General features: G+C 44.6%; 1 protein-coding gene across 8 annotated transcripts in view; it reads right to left on the bottom strand.

The window, feature by feature from the left end:
- unm_hu7910 (un-named hu7910) overlaps positions 1-20,010 on the bottom strand; it is a 49,147-nt gene that overhangs the window by 22,419 nt on the left and 6,718 nt on the right. For 6 of the 8 annotated variants that reach the window (XM_082546331.1, XM_082546332.1, XM_082546334.1 and 3 more), the window contains exons 2-4: positions 19,602-19,784; positions 7,821-7,865; positions 6,066-6,134 (exon numbers count right to left, since the gene is read on the bottom strand). In XM_082546331.1, the coding sequence (XP_082402457.1) occupies positions 6,066-6,134; positions 7,821-7,865; positions 19,602-19,784 (297 nt within the window). The remainder of the gene's footprint in view (positions 1-6,065; positions 6,135-7,820; positions 7,866-19,601; positions 19,785-20,010) is intronic. The other 2 variants (XM_082546333.1, XM_082546336.1) reach the window with 1 other exon arrangement.

The following is a 20,010-nucleotide window of genomic DNA, read 5'->3' as shown; positions in this document are numbered from 1 at the left end:
TACTCATCACAGGTGACCTGCATCCTCTAGGTCAGTGTTTCCCAACCACTGTGCCGTGGCACATAGGTGTGCCGTGAGAAATGATTAGTTGGTGATTAGTACTCTCAGTGACCAGCGTGAGTGACAGGCAGAACAATTACATTCTCTTCCACTAGAGGGCAGTACAGCTACTGACCCAGATGAAGGCCCTAACTTGAGTAGTGGTCAGAAAAAAGCAAAAAAGGTACACTGGGGACAAACCGAGCCAATTCTGCGGCGCCTGATCCGTGGGGGGAAACGATCAGTATGCTGTTTGTGACATTTTTGCTCAGCGGTGTACAGTGTGATTTTTCTAATGTGAAATATGTGCCGTGGCTCCAAAAAGTTGGGAAACACTGCTCTAATCGTCTGCAGCTTTGAACACAACAAAGCCCAAAAAGTGATCCAAAGGTCAGAGGTGAGAGGTCAAACATAAGATGTGCACATTAGTGTTTTACAGGCAGAGAAATATAAATGTTGTTAAAATGCACAAAGTGTTAATAAGAAAAGCACACAAGCAGCGGCTGATGACCACCTGATAGCTGACGTTAGGTTAACTGAAGCCAGATTAGGTGACGATATCGGGCTATGTTGAGCCTGCTGTGCAGTGCAGGCATCAGAGGCAGCATCTGACCAATCAGAAACATGGACGTGTCTGCAGAGCGACCGACTCTCCAAACAAAGACAGAAGCAGCGTGTGTGCATCATGTATATTAATAAAGTTTATTTAAAGCCAGGAAGGGCTGTAAGCTGACAGAGTCATTATTATCACAGCTCTCGTGATGACACAGTTACAGCTAAAATGACATTAATGAATGTGAGATATTAGTGACTTAACCCTTTAAGACCTACCATAGAACCAAGTCCGCCAGAGCTTATATTATAGTTTTACATGCTGTGGAGCCATTTTTTGGAAGCATTTCAAGTTGCTATACATCAATACAACAATTATAGCCCAGATTTTAATAATATGTATGCATTAAGTGCATAGTAATTACATAAATTGTAAAAAAGTGCAATAAACTACAAAAAAATTGAAAAGCGTTTTTTGTTTTTTTAACATATATTTCTAGTTAGAGAAATTTAAGAGGCTTATCCCTCAAAACTGTAAATACAAAAAAGTTGCACAAACTAGTTTCCCACCACAGGAAATTTATTTTGAGTGTCTTCATAGTTTTATTTTTGAAAGACACCAATTTTTATATAGTGCAGGAAAAACGAAAATAAATATTATACTGCAAATTTGCAAAAAAGCAGCATATGCATCAAAAGAAACTATTTCCAGCAGTGCAATATGAGTCCTCAGCATCCCAGAAACGACACAGAAAGTCATAAAGTCAAAGGTAACTTTTAAAAACACCAGTACAGGCTCATGAGGCCCTGATGGTAAAAAACTACATTTCTGCGAAAATGACGTCACTTCCGGTTTCGGGCAGGTCATGGAGGACATGCGATAGTTCGCGCTGACGTCTATTCCAACGTAGGAAGTGTTACAAACAGCTGATCGGATCGGCAAAGCGTGTTTCTGGAATATTATGTTTTTGTTGCTGCAAGTGCTTTTTATGCAGTTTTTGCAAAGCTATATGTGGAAGGAAACTGTGACCGAGGACAAGCTGATGGCATAAGATGTAAGTACAACTCCTCCGGTTCCATATGCAAAACAAATTATTGCGCTAGCTCACGTGGTTGCAGAGCTACCGGGATTTAAAAATAGTTACGCAAAACAGAGTGTGCCCGCTCTGACCGGCTCTAAAGGGTTAAACCTGTGCAGAGTGTAGAAAGCTGCAATCGTGCTGATGATAAATGGGGAACAAGTAAAGAGAGAAGTCAACACATACGAGCGGTAAGTGCTCTATTTTAGGATTTCATGCTGAGCTTATAGAACAGTGACCATGTTTTTACACTTAACAATCTTTGGTCCTCTTACGATCCACGCTCTGAGTTCTGAGGGGTCGTGGCAGGACTTTGGTGAGAGGTGGTGATTTCATACTAGCTGATTATCTCAGCAATAATCTGCTGTGAAGCAGGTGAGGCCAGCAGCACAAGTTACCACAAACAGCAAACCTTCTTTATAACCCTGGAAACTCCCGAGTGACCTCACAAAAGTCCGAGTTATGTTTCTGCGCCACTGGTATGAAATGACTGCAAACTGATCAATACGTAACAACGCAGAAGCACACACCACAAATAAAAACTACTCAAACTACAGATTTCTGATCAGTTTCAGCAACGTCGCCGTAAAGATTTTAAAACTGACCTGAATGAAACCACGTGATGGACGCTCACATCACACCCCTGCTTTTTGTTACCGTGTGCAGAGAAAATAATCACAACAGCTTATGGGCTCACATACATTACGCACTAATGTGTTTGTGCAGTAAGTCCAGCACTTTACGATAAAATAAGTCATAAAAGGCAAACATTTATGCTGCGTACAAAGATGAGAACATAAAGGTGAATAAAGAGGATAAACGCCCTCTGTGACATCAAAGATCGTGTCCTTGAGTTTGTATAAAACTGACCTGTGACGACAGACATTTAAGGATAACTGATTTTATATAACGCTTAGACCAAAAATGTAAACATTAATTAACAAATTAAATGACTAATATGTTGAATATTTCACTGGTAACTGCATCATAAATTATACAGAAATGAATAAAGGTGTTTATAGTTTCAGAAAACGTGACAATAATTACTTTCCCTTTTGAATAAATTTAGTCTGAATTTTTCTATTGAATTATTTTTTATTTGTTTCCCTTTGACTGGTTGTCAGTGGTGTCTTGTAGTATTTTATTTCTGTATTGTGAATTATTTACTGGCTTGTTTACTTTGTTATCCTGGCACTTTCGACCCTCCGTACGGTACAGCTACAGCACCAAAGCTCTCGCTTTGTTCGCGGTCGGTCGCTTACATCTTCTGTCTGTTTAAAAATGTTATCATGAATGAGAGCGGAGGTAACAGCTGGGTTAAATTCAAACTCGTTATCGTCCCTAAAAATGAATTTCCTTCAGTTTTCCTCCAGTTGCCACTAGCACCTGCTTTACCGTTTGACCTCTGACCTCGCAGGACATTTTTATCTGATGGAGAAGATCTGTTAATGTCAAACAAACGAATCCCGTAGATCGATCGTTATTTGGAATCCCTTCAGCCTTCAGCTCTTCCTGCTTGTGGTGTTTCGGATTTATTAAATTAAAACTCGGACCAGTCTGCCCTGTTTGGCCTCCTCCAATCATACTGGGTTACAGCACATCCCAGTCTGGTCGGGACCAGGCAGCCTCCCTACCGCCTGTGTCTCTGCTTCCTATTGGTTCTGGAGGTCCAGTATGACCCCTTTAACCTCCCCGTCATCCGAGGAGGCTGTCCCGCCCTCCTCCTCCTCCATCATCTCAGAGGCCGCCGCTTCCTCCTCCTCACCTGGCTCTAAGGGCGAGGACACTACGTCATAAAGGAAGGTGAAGAAGCCATAGATCCAATCAGAGCCCTCCTCAGCTAAAATATTAAGAACCTCCTCGAGCGACTCGGCATTCGCACTACCGCTGCCATCTTTGGTCAGGCCTGACGGAAGAGAGAGGAAGAGAAGAAAAGGGACGGGTGGAAGTGCAGAGGGATCAAAGGAGGAAATTATAAAGGAAAAGAAGTGGAAATGATGCGATGGAGGGAGGATGGACGGGGGGAGTAAACTGGAACAAAAAAGTGTGGTAAAATAAATAAATACAGGGTGATGAGACGGGACAAGAGAAAGATAGTGAGTTAAAGATGAATTATAGACATTTAATAAAGATTTTACTTCCTGTCTCAACCACGTCAGATGACCTCTGACACGACGTCCGCTCAATAAAAACGAACAGAGGCGGCCACGTTCCTGCTAAGACTACTTCAAACACGACATCTATAACACAGCTTCCCATTAAGACTTCATACTGCCAGCGGATGCTATCAACACTCTGTTGTTATTTACAGGAGGTTGCAATACTTGCCTGGCCCTATCAAAACACAGACTCAATACATTTCTTATTTCCGGTCATTTATCACCTGTTCAAACTCTGGATGTTTATTTTTAACAAAGTTTCAAACAATGAGTTGGCAGATTGATCTAAACACTCAGGTTCAAGCTGTTTTTTCTATTCTTAGATCTGTGTGATGTCACAAGGAGGGTTTTACCTGATATGGTCATTTCACACAAGCCCCACCCACATTGCTTAAAGGAAGCAGATACTATGGCTCAGATCAGACATAAGATGAACTGATGGGGTTGCCCACAGCCCAGACAAAGAAGGATTATTCTAAACTGGGAATCATGCAAAGCTGCCGTGGTAGAGTCTGAAAACACCACCTCCTGTTTGCACTCTCGGTTACTGTCTTCAGTTTACTGGCAACAAAACCTAAAAAAGTAAAAGCTCTCGGCCTCATAAATAATAAGATCATCTTTGAAGTGAAAGACAGAGCAGAAAACTGATCTTTGAGATACATAAACAGGTTTCAAATGAAAACTTCCGCTTTTGTTGAAGGTAATGACAGTTGTTGAGAAACTCAAAGAAAAGTGTCCAAAAAAAAAAAAGCTTCAAATCATGGAAACAGAAAACGATGCCTGCAGCAGATCCATTTCTACCTGAAGATCACAGGCGGGCTGTGCTGTGGTTGGTTTAAACACTCGTTTTCAAACTGGAGACAGCTGCGTAATGAAGCCGCTCTAGTAGCCACAAATGTTCACAATCCTGTCGAGGTTTTGTAAAAGCAGCGTAACACTAAGTGCTAAATCTGAACCAGTGAAATAATGAACGGTGTTTAAGGCCCGTCTGAGACCTCAACACACTAAATTTAAGTAGAAGTGAGGGAACATGGTCTGGTTTTCTAGTTCTACTTAGGTATGGAAATATTCAACAGTGTCCCTTCAGCACTCTGATCATTGATGTTCTCTGTTTATTGTGCAGGATTTGTGAAACTCCTTGGCTTTACAGAACGTTTATCCTTCCATCCATTTTCTCCGTATGTTGTTCGAGGTCATGGTGGCAGCGAGCTGAGCCTCCCTTTCCTTGACCTCTCCTTGGACACACCCTTCAGCGGTCCCAAGCCCTCTGAGACACATAATCTCTCCAGTGCGCCCCGTGGTCTCCACCCAGTAAGACTTGAGCGAACCACCCAATCTTAGAAGTGTCCAGCAGCAGCAGCTCGAGCCAGAGCGTCTACCGAACGACCCTCTGTCTCAGAGAAAGGCTGAAGGGCTGCTGTGCCAGCTTTCTGTGGCTTAGGGATTCGTAATAATATGCATATGTAATGTATAACTTAACCATGAAAGAGGAAGTAGAACTATGACAACGTACCAAAAGGCCAATTCTTATAACATCCAGATGTTCAGCTGATGTCTGTTTACTAATTACTTGAAGAAGCTTGACCATGACGTCCTGCTCTCATGTGGGAAAAGCCTACCTCACTTTCTCTTCATGCTGGAGATCCAACCCTTACTGACTGTCTCATTTTTTCCCAACCAACCAGCCGACAATCAAAACTTTGCGCCGCGTAACTACACCCTGAAACATGACAACACGCCTGCTGTGTCTCACGACCGTTTCAGACCTTCCTCTCTTGATTTATAAATTCATACTTGACAGATTTTAGCAACGACCTGCAGGGACACTGATACAGTAGATCAGGCACTTCTCTGTGCCAGCGATGGACATTTAAACTGTCAGAACCCTGAGCTGCAGCTCATTTTCATTTATTTTTATTGCAGTTCTGCAGTCGTCTTTATATTTGCATGCTTCCCCTGTTTCACAGCACCGTCTCTCAGGGTTTTTTCCTCCATTAGCAATGGACTCGTGGCCCACACACTTTCATCTCTGAGCATCTCGTCTGCGTTTGCAGTCACGCTGCTGACTCTGTGTTAAACCTGAGCTTTGTGGCTTCCTGTGATGCTTCAGCTGGTTTTAAGCTCAGTTTATGTTTGACGGGTTAATCTCTGAATCCGAGGCACTGTCACACGTCTGTAAACCACATCAGGCAGGCAGAAAAGCGGGCAGCAAACAGCAAAATTAAAGCAGACTTGCCAAGCAGAACTTTGGCGTCCTCCACGTCAAAGTCTCCGTCTCCGTCTGTGTCGTAGGCCGTCAGTTTACCTGGAGGAGGAAGAGGAGATGAAGTTCAACCAACAAATTCTGAAAAACACGAAAATGTTTGTGCATGCAGCTACCAGAGTCAACTGCAACACTTTAAAGTTCTCTGTGTCTCATATTTTCTATGTGCCGCTCGTCTTGGATCGTACTGAATAAAACTTTAAGCCCTTGTTGTAAATTTTGGTTATTCTAAGAGTCGGATTCAAAGCGCCAGAAAAAAAAGAAAGGAAGGAAAAATGCTGGTCTCTGTGCTGGCATCACGGTGGCTACATCTGTGTCCATCCATGGTTTGCATTCACCAGTTTTGTTAAGATGGTATCAGTTCTCTATTTGGTGCCATTAAACCACAGCAGAGGAAGAAAATGTAATGAGAGGATGTTACTACAAGAGCTCAGGTGGTGAAAAAGGACAAAGGAAAATGTAACAAAGTGTGTTTTTGATGTTTTTCATCTCTCTGCAGCATGTTATAAATAATTAGTTCTTTATGGTTTAGCTGCACATTAGTGAATCAGGCCTTCGGTCTTGTTTCGGTCATTTTCTGTCTGATGCCGTCACAGGGCCGGCTTCAGAGTCACAGCAGTGGTAAATGAAGCTCTGACCATGTGACAGAAACAGACTAAAAGCATCCTCTCTGGGTGCAGCTTCACTGCTGCTCTATCAAATAAAGGCAAAAATAGTCACAAAAATAAAAGCATGCATCAGTCTGTTAAAGTGCACAGAGGAAGTGTCTCTGTTAAAAGAGGAAGGATGTGGTGATGAGGAGAATTCTGTCTGTTATAAGCAGCAGCCCCACCGATCAGACCCCGACTCAAACCACAAATCGAAAGCATTTCAAATGCTGCTGTTTAGTTTTGTGGACCTCTCAGTTAGCCGGACCACCAAAACCTATAAAACAGTAAAATATAAAACGAGCACCTTTAGTCCCATCATATTAAATATTAAAGAGAAGGCAGACATCTCTACAGCTGCCAGCTCAGAGACCAGGCCACAGGCAGGAGCTTACCAGGCGGTAGGCCGATCTCTTAACCTTTTAACTTTCTATTTCATTTTCATAAAACCTGTCCATACTGAGTTAATAAAGGCTCTATTTCCATTCCCTCCTGATGCCCCGTGACAGTAAACGAGGTAGACATGTCTCCTCGCAGGACAAGATAAGATTTGAGCAGAGACACTCAGATCTATGAGAGAAGTGAACGAAACAGAGAGGAAGTCATGCAGGTAACTACGGCTCTGCCAGTTCCTGGATAACAGCTGCTCACCTGGAGTGTTTGCTATGGATGCTGGCTGCCACGTGGTAACCAACAGCGTACACGCGCAGGCGGCCTACACTCAGACATGCGGCTGTGTTTACAGCACAAGGAGACACAAGGTGACCACCTCGTTTACCACCACTGAAAGTCACCCGGGAATTCACAGAACCGTAGTTACCAATGCAACTTCCCTTACATTAACTCTCTGTACAATCTGGCAGAGCTCTGCCTCTAATCAAACTCTCTTCATCATCTTGGACACAACTTCACAGCTGCTGTTTGTTCACATTCTGTCGAAGGTTCATTTTAAACTATTTTAAAAGCAGAAACGTGATTCTTCCACCTGCAGCTTGCAGTCACAGTGGGCTCTGATGGAATCAGGGTGTAATACGATGGATGGGGATGTGTAGTTATGGCGGGTTAAATGTTGAGACTGTACCTTGTAAAACTTCAGAAAAGTTCATACGAAACTCCTTAGCTCTGGCTGCGTGCAGAGATAACACAGAGAGAAGAGGAAGAAGAGGAGGGAGGAAGAAGAGGCCACAGGAGGTTAAAGCATTGCAGAGTCACTGTTTAGATCAGCACAGTCATTACAAACAGTTTATGGCTCTGCTTTACAGTGAAACACCTCCAGCAAAGTGAGAGGCTTTTATTGTGAAGGGCCGGGGTGTAAACATATGCACCGTTTACACAGCAGATAAAGACTTTATTACACAGATCCCGCTGCACAGAGGAGATATCAGCCTGTAAGGCTCCACCAGTCACTCTGCTTTCAGTTTCCTTCTTGTCCGAGCAGATTGTGAAGTCAGAGACACTTTGCCTCACAGACATTAAACAACCTTTTCTGCTACAATCTTCTCTTATTTACAAAATGCAGTTTGGTTCATTTAGACAGCAGCAGACTTGTTTTTGTCCCCGACCATGTTTTAAACCGGTCTGCCCAGTGAGTCACGTTATCGAACGATGGTTATCAGCATTAGAAAAAACAAACCTTCCAGGACACACACACACGCACACACACAGACACACACAGACACACACACACACACACAGACACACACACACACACACACACAGACACACACAGACACACACACAGACACACACACACACACACACACACACACACACACAGACACACACACAGACACACACACACACACACACACACACACACACAGACACACACACACACACACAGACACACACACAGACACACGCACACACACACACACACACACACACACAGACACACACACACACACACACACACAGACACACACACACACACGTTGCGTGCTAGCTGCAAAAACAAGTACAACCACAAATTCTGTGACTCTGCCCACAAAAAGCCAAAAACAGCAGCCGTCCCCAATAAAGTTGTTTGTGCACTTTCCACCACTTCCAGCACACCTGACTGATTCAGTGAGTCTCTGTGCTTCTATTCAAACTGTCAGAATTGTTGACCCATCAACCTGAATCCAATTTGGGGACAAAGGTAAACGTGGCAGAGAGGTGAGGTGGCGAGCAAAGTGCTAGCGTGGCCAGCTCATTTAGAAACATATATTTTCTTGTAGCTGGCTGTCGGTCACTAGCATAAAATCCCAAACTCAGTTGCCTAGTTAACCCTCTAATGTATTTAATGCACCCTCAGAAGCAGTGTTGGGACTAACGCGTTATTAAGTAACGCGTCACAGCAACTACGTTATTATTGGTAACGAGCACGGTAACTAGTTATTATGCCAAAGTCAGGAACGCGTTACTCGTTACTGGGATAACTGGGCTGGTTATTCGTTACTTCGTGTGGTGGCTGTGGCGGAGCTTCCACAGATTCAATAACATTAGCACGTGGTGGAGGCCAGCAGGTGGATGAGGGAAAGGGGAGGCTGGAGGAGGAGAGACCAGAGGCGGCCGCCGGTCCGAGTGTGAACTGAACTTCAGGTAAGAAGTTCTGACCTGCAGTCTCTCTGGGTCAGATATAAACCAAGTGTAGGTGGAGTTTATTTTCGTTATTCTGACTTTTCCGTACTGCGTGCTAGCTAGCATGACGGAGTTTCTATACAGCTGGGTGGTGCTATGTTACTGATGTTGAACTTTATTTTGTTCATAAGGTTAATTAAAACAGAATCGTCTGGTATTCAGAGAAAATATTACGCGTTTCTTATTGAGGTGAAAAGGAACATTTTGTCCCAAACTTCAGCTACAATGAAAAACACACAAAGCTGGAGTTATTCTGTGTGTTTGCTGCACAGCTGCCTCTTCTTCTCTCATTCTCTCCCCCCCTCTCCTGTTTCTACTTCAATCATGAAACTGATCAATGATCAGCTGATCGTCTCTCGTTTGTTTATCTCCCACTTTGCGCCAGAAAGAGGAAACCAGCAATGTTGCGCTAAACAGCAGCAGCACGTTTAAGCTTGATCAGCTGTTGTTAGAATTTATTTAATATTCATTTCTAGTATCAGAAACACACTTTCCTTTACAGAAACACTGAATCAGCCATCGGTTTAGCGCAGTGGGTGAGCAGGCGACCATATGCCATACAGCCGTCCCGGGTTTGAGTCCGGCCTGCAGCTCCTTCTCTGCATCTGTCTGAAGAAACTAAAAAGCAGAAACCCTGACAGGATTCTGCCGTCTGCATGTCTGCACGCTGTGCAGCTGACGCCATGACGTGATCCAAACAGCTGTACAGAAGCAGAGTCAACCAACGGCGCTCACGTCTCAGTTAGCCTGTCTCACTGTGGTTATCATTTCCATACAATGAAAGCTCGTAACTGAGAGCTGAACAGGAAGTTGCTCACAGCTGTGGCCGATGTGTGTGCACAATGGAGTCATGATGTCTACAGATACAAGGTCGTTTATCAGTCTGAGGAGGGAAGTTTGAGATGAGGATCAGTTTGTAATGTGACACAGCAGAGTCGCCGTTTTCGCTGTTGTTACTTTTCACTTAAAAAAGCGCATTTTCCCACAAAGAACTGGAACCAGGGTCTTGAGATCAGTCCGCTGTGGCGTTGTCACGCATCCTTGTTGCTTTCAGGTGTGCGAGTCACGACAGGTGGCAGCCGTCTCCTGGTTTCAGCGTTTCCTGTGCAGATTTTATGGACGGCGTTCTTTAACCTGGAAGCTTAACCCTCCAGTCTTATTTTGAGACTGATAGCTCAGGACTGCTTTGCAGAAATTGTGACTCGACGATGAACTGATCAGAACCGCGTGATCAAACAGCAAAGTTGGCGTGACTAAAAAACAGTCAGAGCCCAAGAAACAAAACCAAAAACATCCCCCAAAACTACTTTACTTTTTTTTTTTTTTTTTTTCTAAATGACATCAGAAACAGCAGTATGCGACATTACGTGATGGCAGAGCTTCAGTTCATCCTTTGTCATTTTTTTTTTTTTTTTTTTTTTAATAAATAGGACAGGGGGAATGAATGAGAGAGAGAGGGGGAGAGAAAGAAAGAAAACCAAAGGGGAGAAGAGACGGTGAGAAGGGGGGGGAAGAGAGACAAAAAAAAAAAAAAAAAAAACTCCTGGGTCACCTGTATGGAGAAAAAAAACAAACAAACAAAAACAAACAGAGGAGACAGCAAACAACAAAGAGCAACATAATAATAGAGAAAACAAAGCACCATCACAATAAACTAGCTAGTCATAGATATCAGTATTTACTAAGTAATAAACGATATTGTGCAGCACGCAAGATAGACAGCGCACAGTGTGCTTTGAGGCAGCAGCCAAGAAAGCTTTAGTCCGCGTCTGTGAATACCCATGTGTGCATACCTGTGTGGATCAGCATGCTTGCATTCCAAAGGTTTCTCCATGTAATGATCTGCTAGGGAGTGTGGGGGGGCCACAGCCCCGTCCTCCAGGGTGTGAAGCGGGTATGGAGGAGATCAAAACTCCAGACATCCAGAGGCCCCCAGAACACAAGAGACCATGGAAGACCAACAGAGGGGCAGCCGCGCCACTGTCCCAGTAAGAGCTGAGGAGAGTCCCAGATGAGGGCTCGCCCAGCAGCCGCGGAGCAGAAGTCAGGGGGAGTTGCAGTGACGCGCCCGTGAGCTCCGCCGGCCCCCAGCTGCGCCTGAGTGACCGAGCCCTAGGCCGAGAGGCCGGGGGCACCCCACCTCCAAAGGGGCCCGAGCGAGCCCCAGGCCCCAGGCCCCGACAAGCAGCCGCCAAGGAGTGAGCCGGTGTGTACCCGGACGCCCACCCCCAGACACAAAGAACCACCAACACACCGACACCTGAGGGAGTCCGCCACCGGCAGGGGAAGTGGTGGTGGGTGGAGATAGGCCTCCAAACCTTGGAGGGCCTGAGGTGTCCCCAGAGAGGTGGCGTCTGATACCCAACCTGACATATAGACACAGACATACAGGCACACACAGACACAAACATCCATTCCCACCCTCATGCTCTCATATGCACTCACTCCACACTCAACCAACGTGGAGACAGACATAAAGAGACGCTGTACACACAATCACACTCCCCAAGCGTACTCTACAAACCGGGTCTAGGTACCCTTGCCCCTGGAGGGGGGAATTGCACCCAGACCCAGGTGGTGTTACCCTTTTCCCTGCGGTGGGGAGAGGCAGACCACCCCGACTCCGCAGTAGCAGGGAGGCCCCACACCCCAGACCGCAGTCGGACGGCCAACTCCTCCTACTAGCCCTCCCGCTCCAGCAGGCCGCAGAGAATGGGGGTGGGAGAAGACTCCAAACCTCCCTCCACCCGCTCATTGTAGTGTTGATGCATATGTGTTCTAAGGTGCAATTAAAACCCAGGAGGGCATGGAGCTACCTGCCAAGGAGCAGCAGGTAAGCGCATAGTCCCTCCTGCTAACCCTCAATGTCTACGTGTATTTAAAATTGAGAGGTGGGCAACGACGTCAGGGGTGAGGTATACACCCTGATGGTGATTTGGACTCCGTGATTGTGCCCACCCCCAAGATCCTATATGTATGTGTAATGAGAGTGTGAATAATGTGAATGTCTAAGTTGTGGGATAAAATTGAGGCAGAGGCAGCCAGAAGGGGACAGGGGACGGGGGGGGGGGGGTAGCCTCCTCTGCACCCTGGTGACATACCCCCACTCCAAGGCCCTGCATGTGTGGGTGGTTGTGGAGGAGCGGGAAGAGGGAGGCAGCTGGAGATGGGGAGGGAAGGAAGGGAGGGGCAGGTAACCCCTCCCTGGGGCCAGCTCCCCCGCTGACCCCAGTAGGCACTCCCACCCTCCGCGACCCGCCAGGGAAGGGGGGCCCAAGCCCATCAGACCGGGGCCCAGTGCAGTAGCGCCCCCCGGCTCCACAGAGCCCTGGACAGTCCACCCAACCCCACCACAGAGAAAACTGCACCCACCCCACCAACCACACATCTTCCAGACTACATAAGACGGTAAACGCCCAGGCTGAGATCTTCCTCCACCTCTCCTGTATCTCCCCCTCCTGCAGAGAGAGTTCCTGAGAGAAGAAAGCTCCTGCAAGATGTGACCATCCCCCCCACCAGTTGAAGAGCCCCCCAGGCGGCTCGATGCACCGGCGGCACCCTGCTCCAGGGCCGGGCCCCCATGCACCCACCCGCCCACAACCCCGGCAACACACCAACCAGGACCCGAGCCCCCGAGGCCCAGCCCGGGCCCCAGCCCAGAGACGGAGCGCCCCCAGAACCTCACGCCCATCCCGGACCCACCCAGGGGCAGCCAGGTTGCCAGGTCAGTAACCCGCGTCCGTCAGCACAGACCCTCCCCTAGCCCCGCTGCACGCAGCCACGAGGAAACAGTCACCTGAGAGCCAACAGAGCCCTCAACCGGACGTGACCGCTACCCCGGGTTGAGCCCCCCAAGGAAGATGCCTCCGGGGAACCCCCCGACGCCCTAAGCCTGTCCCTACCCCCTCACCAATCACAACAGTGAAGGCGGGACCAAACTATGACCCCCCACCCCCACTAGGTGATGGAGCTGATAAAAGGGGCCCAGAGCAATTGATCTAATGTGGTGGCAGAGGCTGTGTCAAGACTAATGTAATCTAATAGATAATTTCTATATTGGTTAGAATTAAGATTATTTTTATTTTTCCAGTTCATGAGGACTGTTTTCTTGGCTATGCATAGGGCAGTGAAGATCATATGGGCTATATTCTTTTCTGAAGTGACATTATCTAAGCTGCCCAACAAACACACTAAGGGGGAGGTTGGAATGTTACATTTCAGACATTTTGATAAGTCTTCACATATCTCGCGCCAAAACTTTTGCACTGGTGGACAGAACCAAAGAGCGTGGATGTAATTGTCTGGTGTATTGCCTTGACAGTGTGAGCAGTTGTTGGAAGATGTAAAGCCCATCTTGAACATCCGATGACCTGTATAGTGCACTCTATGAAGTATTTTGTATTGTATTAATTGCAGACTGGGATTTTTAATTAATTTAAAAGTTTTTAAGCAAATCTGAGACCAGAAGTTTTGGTCTAGGTTGACTGATAAATCTGCTTCCCACTTTGCAGTAGGAAGGGATATTGATTCATCTAATTTAGAAAGTGTTCTGTATATTTTAGATAATAATTTGGGGGATTTAAGAGTAAGAAAATGTGCCGCACTTAGTGGTGTTTGTAATTCAACTTGACTGAGGTTAAATTTCTTTTTTACTATGGATTTAATTTGTTGATATTCTAAAAACCTTGTCTTGTTGATCCCATATTGTTCAACTAGTCTGTCAAATGGAATAAATTCTGTTCCCTCTAATATATGTTCTAAGTATTTAATTCCTTTACAACTCCATTCTGGGAAATTAATCATATTATTGTTTTGTAATATGTCAGGGTTATTCCAGATAGGTGTACGTTTGCATGGGATTAATGAAGACTCCGTTATTTTTAGAAACTCCCACCATGCTGTTAGAGAAAAGCTGATGTTGATACTTTTAAAGCATTCATGTCTTTTGATGTTTGAGCTAATAAATGGTAGGTCTGAAATCTCTAGATCCTTACATAGTGCCTGTTCAACATCTAGCCAGGGCTCAACTAAGAAGGTATGTTTTAACCATTCTGAGATGAACTGAAGCCTGTTGGCTAAGAAGTATTGGTGAAAATTAGGCAGATCTAATCCTCCTCTATCCTTGGTTCTTTGTAGCGTTTTTAAGCTAATACGCGGGGGTTTATCTTTCCAAAGGAATTTGGAAATATATGAATCCAGAGATCTGAACCAATCTTGTGATGGTTTGTTAGGGATCATCAAAAATAAGTAATTTATTTTTGGCAAGATCATCATTTTTATAGTGGCGACCCTTCCCATGAGTGATATGGGTAAAGATTTCCATCTAGTCAGATCGCCTTCTACTTTCTTTAGAAGTGGGATGTGGTTTAGTTTAGTTAAGTCTGAAAGCTTAGGAGAGATATTAATACCTAAATATTTAATATTTCCGGATTGCAGTGGGGCAGAGGAAGAATTATGGAAGGAGCAGTTAATGGGGAGAACTGTAGATTTTGGCCAGTTAATTGAATAATCTGAAACTCTTGAAAACCAGTTTATTAAAGTAATTACCTCAGAGAGGTTGGTTTGTGTGTTTTGCAGAAAAAGCAACACATCATCCGCATAGAGACTGATTTTATGTTCTATGTTCTTACATTTTATGCCCTTAATTGTTGTAGCCTGTCTAAATGCTGCTGCTAGAGGTTCGATAAAAATTGCAAAAAGTGAAGGGGAGAGTGGGCATCCCTGTCTGGTGCCCCTCAGGAGACAGAAGCTGGAGGATGTCTGGTCATTTGTTCTGATACGAGCCGTTGGGGAATTGTATAATATTCTTATCCAGTTTATGAAAGAGTTTCCAAAACCAAATTTGTGTAAAGTTGCGAATAAAAATTTCCAATTAACTCTGTCAAATGCTTTTTCTGCATCTAGAGATAATATTATGGCTTCGATGTTTTTATCGTATGAGTAGTCTATTAAATTAAGTAATCTACGAGTGTTTGTTGAGGAGTGCCGACCTTTTATGAAACCAGTTTGGTCAGGATGAATTAAGAGGGGGGTCATTTTCTCTAATCTCTTTGAGAGAGCTTTGCAGATTATTTTAAGGTCTACATTTAAAAGAGAAATTGGACGATAGCTTGAGGGAAATAAAGGGTCTTTGCCTGGTTTTAGCAGGAGACTAATGTTGGCAGAATTCATATTTGGTGGTAGTCTGCCCTTTTCCTCGATTTCCTGCAACATGCTGTGGAATACTGGTGCCAAAATTGTCCAGAATTCTTTGTAGAATTCTGCAGGGAAGCCGTCTGGACCTGGAGCCTTATTATTGGGCATACTTATCAGGGCTTCCTGGAGTTCACTTGGCGTCAGTGGCGAATCCAATTCCATTGCTTGACTGTCTAGTAATTTTGGAAGAGTTACGTTGTCAAGAAACAGATCAATTTCATTTTTAGATGGGTTTATTTGTGGTGAGTATAAAGTTTCATAGAAATCCCTAAAAATGTTGTTTATTCTTCCAGGATCATATATTGTGTTCCCCGATAAATCTTTAGCAGCACATATAGTTGTTTTTTCTTTATTTATTTTTAGCTGGTTAGCTAGAAATCGACCTGATTTGTTACTGTGTTCAAAATTCTGCAAGCGAAGTCTTTGTATAAGGAATTGTGTTTTTTTATTAATAGTTTCATTTAATTCTAGTTTTGTTTTGCATATTTTGTTCAATGTTTCCTGATCTTGGTGGGACGCGTAGGCTTCTTCTAGTGATTTGATGTTTTTTTCTAATTCCTGAATATTTTTGTTTTCTTCTTTCTTTTTGTGTGATGAGAAAGAAATTATTTTACCTCTCATTACAGCTTTCCCTGCTTCCCATAGAACAGAAGCAGATATTCCGGGAGTGTCATTAAAGTCTAAATATGAAGTCCATTCCTTTTTAAAGTATTTAATAAAGTCTTCATCTTTAAGTAGTGATATATTAAATCTCCAGTTTTTACTTGGCGTAGTATTATTCTTGTGCATTAGTGTTAAAGATACAGGAGCATGATCGCTGACAGCTATAGGATGAATCTCAGTGTCTGAAATGTCGTTCAGCAGTGAGCTGCTGACCAAAAAATAATCCAGACGAGAGTAAGAGTGATGGACATGTGAGAAAAAAGTATATTCCTTACTGGTGGGGTGAAGAGAGCGCCATGCATCGCAAAGACCAAAGTCGTTCATATACTGTTTGATTATATTTGTGGACTGCCAATTGCGCTGAGTTCCTGTTGTGTTGAGCCTATCCATTTCTTCATTTAGTCCAAGGTTGAGGTCACCGCCAAGAATGAGTGTGCAATCAAGGTGTTCAGAGAGTGCACTAAAAAAACCGTGGAAGAATGAGGGTTCATCAACATTTGGACCATATATACTTACAATACATAGTTTTTTGTTCAATATTGATAGTTTAATAATTAGAAATCTACCCTCTGGATCTATAACTGTATCGAGTACTGTAAAATTAACATTTTTATGTATTAAAATTGCTACTCCCCGTTGTCTAGAATTATAACCGGCTGCAAACACGTTAGGAAACTCAGGTGTTTTAAGTTCATTTAAACCTGTGACAGGTTTGTGAGTTTCTTGTAATAAAACAACATCTGCCTGTAGTTTTTTAAGCTGGTTAAATATTTTTAACCTCTTTCCTCTGGTGCCAGCTCCATTTACATTCCATGTGACAAACCTCAGCATGCCCTTAATTGTGCGTGTATGTTTAATGATGTATGCTGGGTGTTTCGTTTAGACAGGTGGAGAGAATATGGAAACATCCCTTGTTTGTAAATAGAAAGAGAAAAAGAAGTGTGGTGAGAGGCTCCATAAGTCTGACTATGTGTGTGAATATTCACTAATATTAACAAGCGTGGCTTGCTTATGTGTCCTGCAAGTCTGTGCGTGCTGTGAGGTTGTTGTGAATGTGCTGCCGTTGAGCTGATGTGTTTGCGTGATCGTGGTGTGAAAATATGGAGAAATAGAGGGTGTTGTTTGTAGGTGAGTAGGGAAGTAGGTGGCCACAGCAGTGAAAGACAAGAGAAAGAAAGAAACCACATGAACTGTGAGCAACAACAACAAAAAAGAAACGAAACGGAAACATTCCAATTAAAGCAATGACGGAGGGTGACGGTGTTATATCTGCTATGACATCATACTGATATTACTAGGTTAAACACATTTTAAAGGAGAAAGTGTGAATGAATAAGAAAAGAGTGTAGCGGGTTCTTATCTGGAGTGCAGTCAGTATAAAACTGACTGCACTACTTTACTGACCCTAACTGCAGTCACGAGCTCAAAAACAGAAGAGGAACTGGTGGCTGTATTTCACATTCAGTCATTTTGAAACTGTAGTGATTGTAAGACGTGACCAAAAGTCTAGCGAGCACACATTTCAGCAAACTTCCCTCTGGCTCTTTGACGTTTATCTTGGGTCCGTTTTCTCCGGAGGTCGTCCAAAGCTCCAACCTGGCCTCGGATGGCATTTAAGCTTTTTGTATGCCAAGATGAAAGCTGTTAATAACCCAACCGACCACAGACCACAGCAAACATGTGTATTTCCAGGCCACAAGCTCACTTCCTCCCGCTTGTCTCGCTCCTTTTGGTACACACACCAAAAAGCATCACTGCTTTAAGCTGCAGACACTCAGAGCTCCCCACAATCGGCTAACGGCACATTGAAACCATTCAATCACAGCACGCATGTGTGGAATACATTTGTGCACACAGATCAAAACGCTACTGTACTTTTGAAACGCTGTGTTTGTTCACGTCTGACTGAGAGGAAGGCGCTGTGAAAACTCGGCATCAAACCACATGAAGAAGTCACCGGGTTCCTGTACAAAAACCACTACTTTGACATTGTGTTTCAGTGTGTGTGAACGCTGGAGACCCAGACAGAAATGCTGCTGAGAACCAAACCAAATAGGCCAACAGATGCACGTCTCCTTCTCTGCACACGGCGGGACTCCACAAACGTTCTCACGCTGCTCTCACGTTGGAGGCGAACCCGAAGGAAGAGAAAGACTGCCAAGGATCGTCGTCTTGTAACATTTAGATGTAACCGTGACATGATCCACTGTGGAGAGCCCACAGCTGAGAATAAACCCGATCAGTGGACAGCACTGTGATTGGTCAGGTAACTCTGCGTCAGGATAAATGATGGTCCAGGGTCAGTAAAGACATGTTGGGTCGTCTGTACCGACCACAGTTAAATTACTTAACTCGGAAATATTTTTTTATAGTTTGGGAGCAAATTTGTGAAAACTTATGAAGCAACAGCGACGAGGTGGTGCTGCAGCTCAGCAAAGAGGCGGGAAAGTGAAAGATCAGACAAAAGATAAGGTGTTTATCAAGCTGACATCAAAACTTTCAGTAAGTCTGTTATCAAAGCATCGGATCGAGAAGAACAGGAGTGGTCTGAAACGCAGAGCCTGAAGATGGCAGGAGGCCGTCTTTCACGCGCAGGAAACTGATCTGAGAGCTGCTTTAGCGCTCTGGAGTGATCAGGTGACCCATCGACGGTGGCCTGGGTTTGAGTCCGCCCTGGGTCATTCACTGGGTGCCTACAAACTGAAAAGCCAGCTTTCTCATGATCACAGAATCTGCTTCCTCATTGTCATCTTTAGAAGCATCACGACATCATCGTGTCGACAAAGCGTTTTGGAATTTTGTGTCGTTTTATCAGAAACGGTGTGTAAACAAAGACGATCTCATTTTATGTGAACTTCCTCTTCCTCCTCTTTGTGGATATTAAACTGTAACAGCCGGGAAACGGCCACACTAGTTGGACCGTCTGAACCTCCAGGCGCTGCCTCAGTTCGATGTTTGAACAGATTATCACACATCCCACTTTCACTGCATGTGACCAGCGTGCAGTGCTGTTACTAAACACGGCCTGCTGCTTGGTGAGATGTTTGCTGACTGAAGCAACGTGTGGGGCCCCCACACGTTGAGCAATTCACCCGAGCTCACTTTTATAATCACAGGATAATCTGCATGTCATCTTCATTCAGGAGGAAGATTAAGATGAGGTTTATGAAATGCTGAATGTCTGCTTTACTTCTGCAAAACAACCACATCGACGCATGTTAGCCACTTCTCTCTTCTGCCAGAAAATAATCCCTCACTGCTTTTAGCTGTTCAAAGTCTGCACCCCTTCAAAATAAAAGCTTCAGGAAATTGGGCACTGAATCAATCATGCGTCTGCTTCCATTAAATTACACCATGTTATCACGCCCGCCCTCCAACTCACCGATCACGGTGTCGTAGTCCACGATGTCGAAGTAGACCACGGCCACAGAGCTCCAGACTCCCAGCAGACCCAGGACCACAAACCAGGTGAACACGGAGTACTTTGGGCCTCCACCTGCATCTCCTCCGCCTCCTCCCTCTGTCCTCTTTCCATTTTTGCTCTCCACCGGCACCGTCTTCCCCTCTGCAGGTGTGAAAAGCTGATGTTAATACCAAAGCCAGTTTGAGTAACATTTATTTCTTCTTTGAACGTGTCAACTGAGGCACGATCGCGCCTGCTGCCAGATTTAGATCAGCAGTTAACGTGCTGATAGCAACAAACTCGGTGTCACCCACAGACAGACAAGATCACACAGCACAGAGCTTTGTTGTTGAAGAATGAAGTGAAATCTGAGCATCGGGGCCACGTC

Source organism: Aulonocara stuartgranti (assembly GCF_965226115.1).
Source record: "Aulonocara stuartgranti genome assembly, chromosome: 9".
NCBI classification, from domain to species: domain Eukaryota; kingdom Metazoa; phylum Chordata; class Actinopteri; order Cichliformes; family Cichlidae; genus Aulonocara; species Aulonocara stuartgranti.
This window is presented reverse-complemented; position numbering and strand designations above follow the sequence as displayed.